The sequence below is a fragment of the Zootoca vivipara genome, chromosome 4 (assembly GCF_965207765.1).
Source record: "Zootoca vivipara chromosome 4, rZooViv2.hap1.1, whole genome shotgun sequence".
Classification (NCBI taxonomy): domain Eukaryota; kingdom Metazoa; phylum Chordata; class Lepidosauria; order Squamata; family Lacertidae; genus Zootoca; species Zootoca vivipara.
This window is the reverse complement of record NC_142587.1, coordinates 4,974,160-4,987,504: the sequence shown is the minus strand read 5'-3', so window position 1 is coordinate 4,987,504 and position 13,345 is coordinate 4,974,160. Positions and strand designations below refer to the sequence as shown.

The following is a 13,345-nucleotide window of genomic DNA, read 5'->3' as shown; positions in this document are numbered from 1 at the left end:
GCTTTAAATGAAAGAAATTAATATATTAGTGCTCCCAGTAAGATAAAAAGGTAAAGGGACCCCTGACCGTTAGGTCCATTCGTGGACAACTCTGGGGTTGCAGCGCTCATCTCGCTTTACTGGCCGAGGGAGCCAGTGTACAGTTTTGGGGTCATGTGGCCAGCATGACTAAGCCGTTTCTGGTGAACCAGAAGCGCACGTAAACACAGCTTATGTTCCTGCCAGAGGGGTACCTATTTATCTACTTGCACTTTGACATGCTTTTGAACTGCTAGGTTGGCAACGGGAACTCACCCAGTCGCGGGGATTCGAACTGCCGACCTTCTGATTGGCAAGCTCTAGGCTCTGTGGTTTAGACACACAAACACTATGTTAAATCCTAATATAAATCTGAAGGTGCATGCTTTGCTTTGGATAATATTAGTTTCCCCCCCTTCTCAAATCAATTGTTTATATTGCTTAATTAATTCTGTCCGAAATGTGTGCTGGATTTCTTGAGTGTACAAGGTATCTAATTTGGTTGATCTCCCTAGCAAATTTTACTAATTCAGGCTGAACATAGACGAAAAACATTCATTACAACTGCTTCAGTCAGAGTCCACCTTGAGTCAGGTAAGTCAGTGGACTGGTGTAATTTTGCTACCCTGTCCCTTCAGACTATTTGTATTTGACAGTAATTTTGGACTTTGAAAGCCACTCTCCATTAAAAAAAGCACTGATTTTATTAACCATCACAGCAGATGTTTCCAACCCAATGAATTTCTGTAGCTTCCTGCAAAGGGAAAGAGGTTAGTCTGGCATGATTTTTTCAAGGTCACAGATTTATGGGAACCTAAGTGAATAAAATGATTGACTGACAACTTAAAAGGGAAATGCTTGTCATCTTAAAACTACCTAGTATAAGACAAAAGCTTTCCTGTCTTGCAATTAAGGCAAAGACTGAACCATTTTCCAAGCTATTTTCCCCAATTTCATTTTACCATAATAGCTGAAGAGCTGTCTAGCTGTGTGACAAAACAGCATGTCCTGCTCTTAAGTGTCAAATTAGGTTTGTTACTACTGTCCAGCGAAAGCATATACGCAATTTGAGAGTTTGGGCTAATGGCTCACTGGAGAAGGAATACCAGAGGAAATGGCGGGGGGGGGGGGGGAGTTCCTGTCAGTTTCCTTTGTGCTACGAAAATGAACTGCTGATAAGCTTCTAGGAGTGTTGGACCTGAGGCGAGCCCCATAATTGTGCAACAATCCTCAAGTTTTTAGCTTAAAGCAGAGATGGGGATCTCATACCCATCTTCCTAGGTCACTGGTCATCTTACCTTCCAAGTCCCGGACTGCAGAATCAGGAACCGGCAGCCGTGTGACACCGGAAGTTGCGTCGATGCAACTTCCGGTGTCGCTTTGCCCTTCTATGGGCACCAAAAATGGCCGCCGCCATCTTCGAAAGTCGCTTGTACGCATGTCAGGAAGTGCGTCGACGCAACTTCCGGTGTCGCTCCGCCCATCTATGGGCACCAAAAATGGCCGCCGCCGACATTCGCGTCTTATGCACTTCCGGACATGCGTTGATGCGACTTTTGAAGCCGGCGGCGGCCATTTTTTGTGCCCATAGAAGGGCAAATCGGAAAGAAAAAAATGGCCACCGGCAGGAGAAAATAACAGAGAAAAACGGGAAACGAAGTGATACGGGGGACCACCGGGAAAAGGTAAGTAAAAACTGGGGGTTTCCCAGGGAAAACGGGGTACTTGGCAGCTATGCTGGTCATGCTGGCTGGGATGAATGGGAGTTGGAGTCCAACATCATCTGGAGGTCCCACCATCCCTGGATTAAAGTTCTCTGCAAAACTGCCTGCAGAAGAAAAGTCTGTTTTTGCACCAGGTCAGTGTTGTTGTTGCTTATTAAATTTTTATACTGTCCTTCATTTATAGATTTATAGATCTTCATTTATAGATTTATAGATCTTCATTTATAGATTTATAGAAGTTTGGGGATGCCTGGTATAGTGCATAACATGCTCGGAATAAAACTTGTGCTTTGTTTTTTAACTTAAAGGAAGAGATAGCTCTTAGCCCCTTGGTCTTCCAACTGCACACTATATACCAAACTTTCTCTGTTTATCCCACTATCTGGAACTATGCAACTATCAGATATTAGAGTATAATTTCTAATGCAAAACATCACACCCCTGTTATACCAGTAACAACCCTCACAGTAGCTTCAGGGTTAATGTCACATGCTTACTGTTTCACTTCATATAAAATAGTTGGGGAGTCAACATAGGAACCATGTGAACTGACGTGGACCCTGCAATCCTCATGAGGCCCTTCATCCTTTGCCTCCTCCACAAGAGGTCCAGTGTCAACACGAAAATGGGCCTTTTCTGCAGTAGCTCCCACTTGTGGAATGCTCTCCACAAGCAGGCTCACCTTCATTACATTATCTTTAGGCACCAGGCAAAACTGTTTCTCTATAACTAGACTTTTGGCTGATTAACATTATTTGGTCTTTTAAACAAAGGGCGGGATACTTGTTTCTTACTATGGGATGTGTTTTTGTGTTTTTATGTTGTAAACCACCCCGTGATTCTCGGATGAAGGGTGGTATAGAAATTTAAGAAATAATAATATACAGACATTTCAGAACAACTTCAAGCTACATATTCTTACACTGGAAAATCTCAATATTATCTGACAGCATTAAATAAAAATTGAAAACACAAAGGAAAGGAACACAAAATTAATATGTTCACTTGTGTAACATAATAGGTACCAGTGGTTTTTCAGTTATGATAAATTGTCCACAGTAGTATTATTCCTGCAATGCGTGTATATATCTGTATCTGTATCTATATCTATTTACATTATAATTTACATTTTGGTAAATATTTACTAATATAAGATTTATTTTATTCCCTCAGTTTCAAAATGACATCCTATTGAAAGACACACCTCAGATATACTTTCAAAAGTGCATTACCATTGTCTTCACAGGGCTAACATACCTGCTATAAGAGCAAGGTATGTAAGAATTTAAGAAGAGCCTGCTGGATCAGGATAGTGGCCCTTCTAGTCCAGCACCCTGTTTTTTCTCAGCACTCTCCCTACTTGGAATTCCCAGCAAACGGAATTCAGATGCACATTGCCTCCGACAGTGCAGACAGAACATAGCCAATGTGGTTTGTAGCCATTTTTAACAAGGGAAAAATATACTCCATCAATTTGTCTTATCCTTTTTTAAAAAACAAAACCATCCTAGTTAGAGGCTGTTAGGGGGCCTCCCTACAGAGAGCCTGCCCCCATCATCCTGACCAGCACTTCACCCAGCGAGAGCAGCAGTAGTGGGTCAGGGGGAGGAAATGAGGATGGGAGCGGAGTGGAGGAGGCACGGCTCAGCGATGTGTCAGAGCCCCTGCACCACTCCAGCCAACAAGGAGGAGAGGGAGCACAGCCGCTTCCGGCGCCCGAATTGAGGCACGCGCCTAAATGCAAGGTTAGGGGGCGGCGTTTCGGGGTGCCCAAGCTATTATGCTGGCCCCGGAGCAGAAGGGCGCCATTGCCGGATTCTACGAGTGACTAGGAGGTCGTTTCCGCTATCTCTGCACTGTAAATACTATGCACAATAAAACCGTTAAAGACAGGATGGACTTGGGCGTGTTTACTCGGGAGTAGCTGCAACAATCCCCTGAGAGAGGCCATTACTACTTCTGTGGGAGGCTGGCTGGAGAGGGTATTAGGCTTTAGACCTCAACCAAAACCATCATAGAGAACCAGACTTTCTGGCACCACGGAATTAAATGAGTCCGAGTGTTCTGGTATATCCTATGAGCCGAGTCCCTTTGGGCTGCCAGTAGAGTGTAAAGTACTCCAGAAGAATATCCCAGAGCCTCCTAGCCCTGAACTTTGAGCCTCTACAGTAAAGCTGGAGCAAGTCCAGTCTAAAATAAAGGAAGGGCTATTGGCTAAGCATGTTTGGGCAGACCGTACAATGCAACAGTCTGAGCTATAACGAACACGGGCAAACTATACACAACCTGGCCAGAAAGAAGTCTCCAAGGTGACCAATATGCGTTTTCTGCTTTGATCTTGGTTAATATTCTGGGCCCATGAGTGGGAAAGACAAGGCAGCATACCAATGGTCCCACTAGGACTGGTCTTGGAGAAAAAAACATTCTGGCCTTTTCACTGGATGAGCCAAGTGTAAGCCAACTCATGGATAACCCATTTGCTGGGATTAAAATGTTATCTGTTCAACCAGTCGCTTTTAAAGTTTCCCTCTTTGCTGCCTTGATGGATTACACCAGAGGCTCCCAAACTTATTTGGCCTACTGCCCCCTTTTCAGAAAAAAAATACTCAGCGCCCGCCTGGAAATCAACCTTCCTTAAGTGAACAAAGAGAAAGATGCAGTGACAAGTTTGCATTCTTTTATGTATCTATATTTCTACCTATGTCCTAAAGAAAAATGTTGTAAATAAGACACCTTGAAACTTGAAATGAAATTATTTATTAAAATCAACCATAGTAACATTTGCATTACACACAGAAAATGAAGATAACGAAGGATAGTATTAAAATAAAAATGACAAATAACATTAAAAATAATCCTAATGAGAAGGATGAACCTAGTGCGCTGCCTTCAATTTATTAATGTTCAGCTCTATGAGGTGAACTAGGCCCCAGGATTAAAAACCCATGGGCCATACCAGAGTGAAGCTGGCCGGCCGGCTCAGTCCAATCCGCCCCAGTGGTGGGGCTGGCGCCATAGCCCACCTGCCATTGGCCAAATAGGCAGGCAAGCTGCAATCTACTTCTTGAGCCTGGGTGAAGCTGAAAATGGCTCACTCAGGTCTGCAGAAACCCCTGACCTCCAGCATGACTGCTGGAGCTAGGGGAGATGTTGTCGCTTCCACGGGCTCCTCAGCTTTATTCAACACCCACCAATTGTACCGGGATCTTTGCAGCGCCTTCCCATTTTGGGAAACACTAGATTAGTTCTACTGTTCTGCCACTCTGAAGAACAGTGAAGTGCAAGTGACCGGGTCCCACACTGCTTGCTGATGTATGAAAAGGGTTGAGCCGTCGTTGGTATGAATCATGCTACTTCCTCTGGAAAAATAACTGGATGTGAATTCATGCCAGGCAGATGGCTCTTAGCTTGAGGAGATAAATCTGGACTTTGGTCTTATGAGAGAATAAAAAAGCCGAGTCATTGCACTTTTGTGCCAAGTTCCTCATCCTGGAGTAGCTGATTCCAGCAGTGGAACTCTGTGGCTTGAAGTATAGGACTATGGCAACCATAAAACAATGCTCTGAGTTCCAGGGAGACCGGGACAGAGCAATCCCCCTACCCCTTTGTGAAGTGGTGTTGGAGAAACTTAAGATGGGGTTGCCATATTCCGAAAAGCTGTCGGGGGGAGGGTTGTGGGAGCACGCGTGCACTGGGCACACCATCAGCATGCCACCTACATCATACAACTAACCTTCTATATTCAACTAAAAAGCCATGAACAAAAACAATAATAAATGAACTCCCCCCCCCCCAACTCTCACCGCCACCCCTCATCCGCCTCACCACTGGAACCGGGGACAGAGGAGGCATGCGAGTCTGGCATCGTCCTCCTCAACATCTGTCCTCAGTGTTGCTGGTGGTGCCAACGCAGGCTGCAGACCTCACTCCAGACCCCACTCCAGACCCAAACCTGGACATTTCGTATAAAATGCAAAAATCCTCCTGGATGGATATATTGCCCCCCCAAAGAGGACATGTCCAGGAAAACTCAGACATATGGCAACCCTAACTTAAGAGGACAGCTATAAATGTTCAAGGTGATGCCTGCTCCACAATACTAGGTCTATACAGTACAAAGGAATGCCCAGAGGTCAGGGTGGGAGGAGGAACCACTCTGCAGGGGCCCTAATCACCTGAATCAACATGGTATAGAGATTCCATTTGCTCCAGCACTTTGTCCTACCCAGTCAATTATTACCCTAGATCAAGCTTAGCCAATGGGGTGACCTGTTTTGAACTACAACGTCCATGAACCCCAGCCAGTGTGGCAATGGTCCATATCCTGCTATCAGGGAGAAGGATGCCAAGAGTCATATTTCACTTACAGGGTGATTCAGAGTGAGACCAAGGAACAGTCCAGTTTGGTCAACAGGAATTCCAGTTAACAGTCTAAGATCATATACTGTACACACAGGCTCACAGCAAAGAGAGCAAATAAGTCAAGGAGATAAGAGTTCCAGCATCTTTCTATAAGGACTGAAGACTTATGCAGGAGGTTTTCTAAGCCCCACCCTAGGCACAGCAGTTGGGAACTTGTGAACTAGCCAAGGAGCTGGATCTACTCATATGGATGGTGGATCTACTCATGGTGTCGTGCAAAAAGCTGCAAACAACTCCCACCCTGTCTACATACCTTCTACTGCAAGAGTACCCATTTTAGACTCCAGGAAGTCAAACAGTGTGCTTGGAGCCGATGGCCTGGCATTTCCTAGTTCTTCCTCATCTTCAGGTCGTATTCGGCCTCTGCCTTTCCCCTTCCCTAGAAATAAACCATATAACCTATTCAGTTATGGTCAAATGAACTTAGCTTGAAAGATAAAGCAATTCAAAGTATTTTAAAGTTAGGTATACAGAGAAACCTTAAAGGAATGTAGTAACTTATCAACTGGATTAGCTTCCACCAATCTTGTGTTCCCCGAAGTTCTTGGGAGAACAACTCCATCACCCCTAGCCAGCATGGCAAATGCTCTTCAACAACATTTGGGACACAAGGTTGGGGAAGGCTGAACTAGATGGCTATGTATCTTTTCCATTTTTTTGTTGACAATATTTTACACCTATCATGTTAAGGTGTATTAAAGTAGGATATATAGTTCAGAGAAAATCTTTGCACCTGGATGCAAGGCAAGTTTTTCATGCTCTGGCAAATTCCAAATACAAATAGGGTTCTAATTCTACAGGGAGCTCCCACAATTCAGCATGGTTCCATTATAAACATTCACCCTCCAAAGCAGAGAGGAGAGCTAGGTTGGGAACCAAGCTAGTTATCAAGCTCCTTTTCTCCCTCTCATCATGTGAGATGATCACCTGACCAGGGAATGCATGAACCCTTTACCTTATGTCCACTCAAACTGATTTATCTGAGACTTTTTTTAAAAAATTATGTATACAACAGTCTGTAACAACACTATTCTTATTTGACCAAAACAACAAGTTTGCCTTGCCTCTTCAATGCATGACAAAAAAGTCACTGAACCTGACCACTATAGAAAGAAGGTCCAGTGGGAATTAACTGCGATTATTACAGGAAGAATCCATGAGCTAAATGAGGTGGGATGGGGAGCCAGAATATAAAAGAAAGTGGAATAGCCAAAAACCTTCTGTGGGATCCACGTTTTGGGGTAGAATAAGACACAGAAGCTGGTAATTGAGCATATGCTACTTTTACCACATAGCAGTGATAGTAAGGAAAGAATTGGTAAAATTAAGTTGTTTACAAGATCCTGCCCAAATTAAAAAGTGTGCTGATCACAGTGATGGAGTGTTCATCTCCACTGTGGATAAAAATTAACTCATCCTTTTCTGACCCCTCATTCCCAGTTAGTGCTACTGTAAATAAGTATAAAGGACCCCTGACCATTAGGTCCAGTAGTGGACAACTCTGGGGTTGCAGTGCACATCTCGCTTTACTGGCCAAGGGAGCCAGCGTACAGCTTCTGGGTCATGTGGCCAGCATGACTAAGCCGCTTCTGGCGAATCAGAGCAGTGCACAGAAACGCTGTTTACCTTCCCACTATTTATGTACTTGCACTTTGACGTGCTTTCGAACTGCTAGGTTGGCAGGAGCAGGGACCGAGCAACGGGAGCTCACTGCATCGCGAGGATTTGAACCGCCGGCCTTCTGATCGGCAAGCCCTAGGCTGTGTGGTTTAACCCACAGTGCCACCCGCGTCCCTTGTAAATAAGCATATGTGAAAAATAAACCAAGTGGAAGAAATTCCAAGAGGTTCTGTTTAAACTGCTTTTTGGCATAATTCTAATATAAACCAATCTGGACTCTTTGATCATCATGAGGCCCTTCTTCGTGTGCCTCTTCCACGAGAGGTCCAAAGGGTGGCAACACAAGAACAGGCCTTTTCTGCAGGGCCTCCCTGTTTGTGGAATGCTCTCTCCAGGGAGGTCTGTTTGGAGACCTCATTATATGCCTTTAGGTGCTGAGTGAAAGTGTTCCTCTTCAACCAGGCCTTGGGCTGATTACAGTAATTTTCTATGGCCCTTTAAAAGTGTTTGTGGCAGAGTGGGGGTACTGCTCTGTTTTTGTTCTAACTATTTATTTTGTGCTTTTATCCTGTATTTTTACCCTGAGATCTTAGGATGAAGTATATAAATTTAATGGAAAAAAAGGAGAAGAAACTTCACCCTTAAGGTTCCTAGACCCGTGCACCTCAGTGCACACTCTTTCCTAGTTTTCCTGCTCCTTTTCACCATTCAACAGTATCACTCCCTTCTTCCAAACAACTTTTTCCCAGTTCCTTGTGCTAAGTCATTTCCTGGGCTCATGTGCCCCCTTTGGCCTTGCTGTCTACCTTGGTGACATTAAGGCAGGTTAGACATTCGTTGAAAGAAGCTTTACAGCACCACAACTACAGAATCCCTTGGGGTGTTGTATTATAAATCCATTATGTACTGTATTACAATAGCCTCACACTCTACACATCACCAGCAATGTTAACTGGGAAGTAATTAGAGGTGGTGGCTTCACAGAAACCACCCAAAACCTTTGGTTGTAGTTCAGAAGTAAATTATTCCTATTCAAATGCTTTTCTGTAAGATGCAGCCTTTAAAGTTGTACCTCTAGGAGGTGGCCCTTGTACAGTCATTTGTTTATTGCTGTTTAGAAGGATGTTCAATGCAGCTTCAAGGTTGTTGCTGTTATCCATAAGCGCTTGCCTTGCTGCTTCCTTACTGAAACCCATTTCTGTTATGTGTTTGAGAGCCTTTTCATCAACCTGCAATAGAAGACATGAATAAATGGATACAATGTACCCCATAAAACTGTTTACTTTTAAAGTGAACATTTATATTAAATTAAAACACAAATTAGTATTTCACGTACACACAAGACAAGACACACAAGATCACAAGACAAGTCTGTTTTGCTAAATTTAGAGTAATTTCTTACAAAGTCATAATTTCATACAAACCATAGACAAAAGGAATATCAAAATATGCCCTATATTTATTGCCTTTGGTTAAACGTCTCCATTTCTATGTTTCCTGGATTATCTCCAAGGAGGGCAGGAGTAGGTAGAGGATGCTTCCACCTAATTGTGAGCCCTATGCCTCCCACTAATTTGGAGCTCTTCCCATACCACTACAGTCCATGTACCACATTTCAGGATTTGCTCACCACTCAAGGGAGTCTTTTAAGGAGGTTCAGAAAACTGCAATGGATTGGAGTAGGCAGGAAAGCCTGGGATGAGTACACTTCTATCCCCACATCATTCAATGCAACCTGGGAATCGTGAACTGTTGCACTACGATGGAAAAAGACCCGTCTTATATGCAGCAATCACACTGCAAGTTTCACAGCCCTCTCACTGTCAGGGCTGCGCACAGATCCAGCAGCTACTACCTGCCTTGAACGAATTCAAAAGAAGGCACTTTTCAGCCTGGCTGAGTGACCCAGTATCCATCTGGGTTCTTGCATTTGAAAGTGCTTTCCAACCAATTTCAAGAGGGATAGTCGTGCACAGGTAACCTCAAACATTTAAATTCCTCTTGAATAGCTAACCTCCACGCCAAACTGCTTTTGAAAGCTCCTTCAGTTTCAGAAGCAGCTCACATTATAGCACAGGGAACTGCTGTTCAATAAAGACACAAGGTTTGCACATGATACTAGGTTTGCATTTCTCTGGATCCTGGCCACAGCTTGCAAGAACAGTTCAACTTGCACACTGCTGCCACAATGACCTTTTAAATAATCACTAGCAAGGTTGATGTCAAACTACAGATTTGGCAAAAGAACAACATTTTAAACCAGTTTTAGTGGGGGACAGGAGGCGGGCAGGTGTGGGGACTCCCTGGTCATGAATGAGGCAACTGTGCCCCTAAAGGACCAGGTGTGCAGCCTGGGAGTCATTTTGGACTCACAGCTGTCCATGGAGGCGCAGGTCAATTCTGTGTCCAGGGCAGCTGTCTATCAGCTCCATCTGGTACGTAGGCTGAGACCCTATCTGCCCATGGACTGTCTCACCAGAGTGGTGCATGCTCTGGTTATCTCCCGCTTGGACTACTGCAATGCACCATACATAGGGCTACCTTTGAAGGTGACCCGGAAACTGCAATTAATCCAGAATGCGGCAGCTAGACTGGTGACTGGGAGCAGCTGCCAAGACCACATAACACCAGTCTTGAAAGACCTACATTGGCTCCTAGTACATTTCCGAACACAATTCAAAGTGTTGGTGCTGACCTTTAAAGCCCTAAACGGCCTCGGTCCTGTATACCAGAAGGAGTGTCTCCACCCCCCATCATTCAACCTGGATGCTGGGGTCCAGCACTGAGGGTCTTCTGGCGGTTCCCTCCCTGTGAGAAACGAGGTTACAGGGAACCAGGCAGAGGGCCTTCTCGGTAGTGGCGCCTACCCTCTGGAACCCCCTCCCATCAGATGTCAAGGAAATAAAGAACTAAATGACATTTGGAAGATATCTGAAGACAGCCATGTTTAGGGAAATTTTAATGATTGATGTTTTAATGTATTTTTAATCTTTTGTTAGAAGCCGCCCAGAGTGGCTGGGGAAACCCAGCCAGATGAGCAGGGAATGAATGAATGGTAATTGATAGCCACTAAAATCCAGCAATATTTTCATAGTTGAAAAGTTCAACATCAATCTGTATATTTTTTTGGGAGGGGGGTAAATCTGGATTATAAACAACATATCTGCAAAGATGTTACCTTTTAGCCATGACAATTGGTTTTCAATTTTCTTGCACTTTAACATTTTACTTTAATCAAATATTGAGTTAGGCTGCAATCCTAACTGAAGTACCCTTCAGTAAGCTCCACTGAATATAACACATAGGAATTGTACTGGTAGTCAAGATGTCTGCATACCTTGCACAAAGACATCCCTCCCCCTCCCCCCGAACATCCTTTACACTTCATATAAAATACTGATGTTTGAAGGCTTGCTGAGATTCCAGCCTTACCAGTTCTCGATAGACACCTTCATTTTTCCCCTCAGGCTTCATCTTCTCTTTTTGGAACACTTCCCTGATTCGATTCCCTCCTGCACTCACACTGAGATTGCTTCTAGTACTGCCACCTCCTCCAAATGTTTTAGTCTTTAGAGAAGAGATCAGGAAAATAATGTTTTAGTAACACCAGCACTAACTTTCTTTATATAACTACTATAGAAAGGCAGTCTGAAGACACTCATTTTTAGCAATCCTGCAAACAAAATTTTGATTTCTACTCTCTAGAAATCACAAAATACAATGTTAAAAGGTTTTAAGAAGCATAATTGGGGGTTATTATTATTACTATCAAATTTATTACCCAACCTATACATAACAAAATGTTTTGACTCCAAAACATTCTATGTACAAAATAAACCAGTCAAAACATCTACCTGAAGTCTGACATATTTATGTGATTCACTATACATATTCATTTTAATCCTTGGCTAGTGTGATATCTGAACCATCAACTCCCCCCCCCCTCCCTGTATTTCTGGCCTTCCCAAAAAAAGCAAACAAACAAACAAACAAACACCTGGGTACTGAGATAAGTTACACTGAAACACATTTTTCAATATCTATATCTATCTATCTATCTTTCATACTCAAGTTTTCTAATTAGCCTAAATGACTATAAGTGAATATAGAACAGTGCATGCTTCCAAACTGATTGGGTGATTTTCTCTTCAGCAGTACTCCATGCCAAATTCCTTTAGAACCCCCTTTCTCCCCATTGGATAATTTCTGTTGTAGGAATACAGCAAATACCTTCATATTCATTTCTCCATACAATACCAATAAGAGAACGCACAGACATTATAGTACCTCTACAAGTTACAAATTGATTGTAATAAATAATAAATAATAGTACTATACTGCAGACATTCTTTCTAACCTCTTTGCTTTTCGCTACTTCTGCAATAGCAGCTGTTCGTTGTTTTTCAAACTCATCATTGTCCCCGACAGGTTTCGCTGTGCTTGTCACTTGCAGAGTTTTTCTCCGGTCAAGCTCCCTGCTGTCCACTTGCAGCTGAGATACACACTTCTGGCAATGTAAAAGGATATTTAAAAAGCAGCTCCATCTCCCATATATTTCATTTTTAATATAATAGAATAGAATCAAATCACAATATAGCCACATGCCAGATTCTAGTTTCTCTACTACACAGGAAACAAAGACAGATAAATTATAAGAGAGCAATTGTGTTACTCTAACAGCCCAGCATGATCCCGTCTCTTCCTCTCTCTTAAAGGTCTTTTGGGACTGTGCAGATGTCAGGGGACTATCAGGGGTCAGCAGAGAGTCCAGACTCCAGGAAGTTGGGACCAGGGCTCTCTGATGGAGACGGAGCCCGGGATGCTAGCGTCTCACAACATCCTTCAGAATGTGGTACTGAGGCTCAGGAAGCGGTGCCTTGGGGACACAGAGAGTGCAAGGTTCCCAGAGGGAAGGTTTGAAGGGCCGGACCAGAGCACACCAGGCCTCAGTCCTGTATACCTGAAGGAGCATCTCCACCCCCATCGTTTAGCCCGGACACTGAGGTCCAGCGCTGAGGGCCTTCTGGTGGTTCCCTCATTGCGAGAAGCAAAGCTATAGGTAACCAGGCAGAGGGCTTTTTCGGTAGTGGCGCCCGCCTTGTGGAACGCCCTCCCACCCAAGGTCAAGGAGATAAACAATTACCTGACATTTAGAAAACACCTAAAGGCAGCCCAGTTTAGGGAAGTTTTTAATCTGTGATATTTTAATGTAGTTTGCTATTTGTTGGAAGCCGCCCAGAGTGGTGGGGGAAACCTAGCCGCCCAGAGTGGTGGGGGGGGGGGTATAAATAATAATAATAATAATAATAATAATAATAATAATAATAATAATAGGAGAGGCTCCAGAGAAGACAGCACCAGCTCCTCAGCTGAGCAGCTCGAGTGGGGAGGGCTCTCCGCTAGCCCCATCACCCCAACAGCGGAGGGGGGGGGGAAAGAGGCAGGAGCAGAGGAGATTCAAGGTGCCAATGGCATTCTGTTGGCGGAAGTCCTGACGGTCGGTGCTTCCGGATTCTGATTCGGAACAGTCATGGATTTTGATGCTCTGTCTTGTACATATG

General features: G+C 43.9%; 1 protein-coding gene across 7 annotated transcripts in view; it reads right to left on the bottom strand.

Moving 5' to 3' along the window:
- Positions 1-13,345, bottom strand: part of TDRD3 (tudor domain containing 3) — a 61,871-nt gene that overhangs the window by 26,747 nt on the left and 21,779 nt on the right. For all 7 annotated transcript variants that reach the window (XM_035114764.3, XM_088667461.1, XM_035114761.3 and 4 more), the window contains 4 exons: positions 12,142-12,291; positions 11,217-11,351; positions 8,857-9,013; positions 6,418-6,543 (listed from right to left, as the gene is read on the bottom strand). In XM_035114764.3, the coding sequence (XP_034970655.2) occupies positions 6,418-6,543; positions 8,857-9,013; positions 11,217-11,351; positions 12,142-12,291 (568 nt within the window). The remainder of the gene's footprint in view (positions 1-6,417; positions 6,544-8,856; positions 9,014-11,216; positions 11,352-12,141; positions 12,292-13,345) is intronic.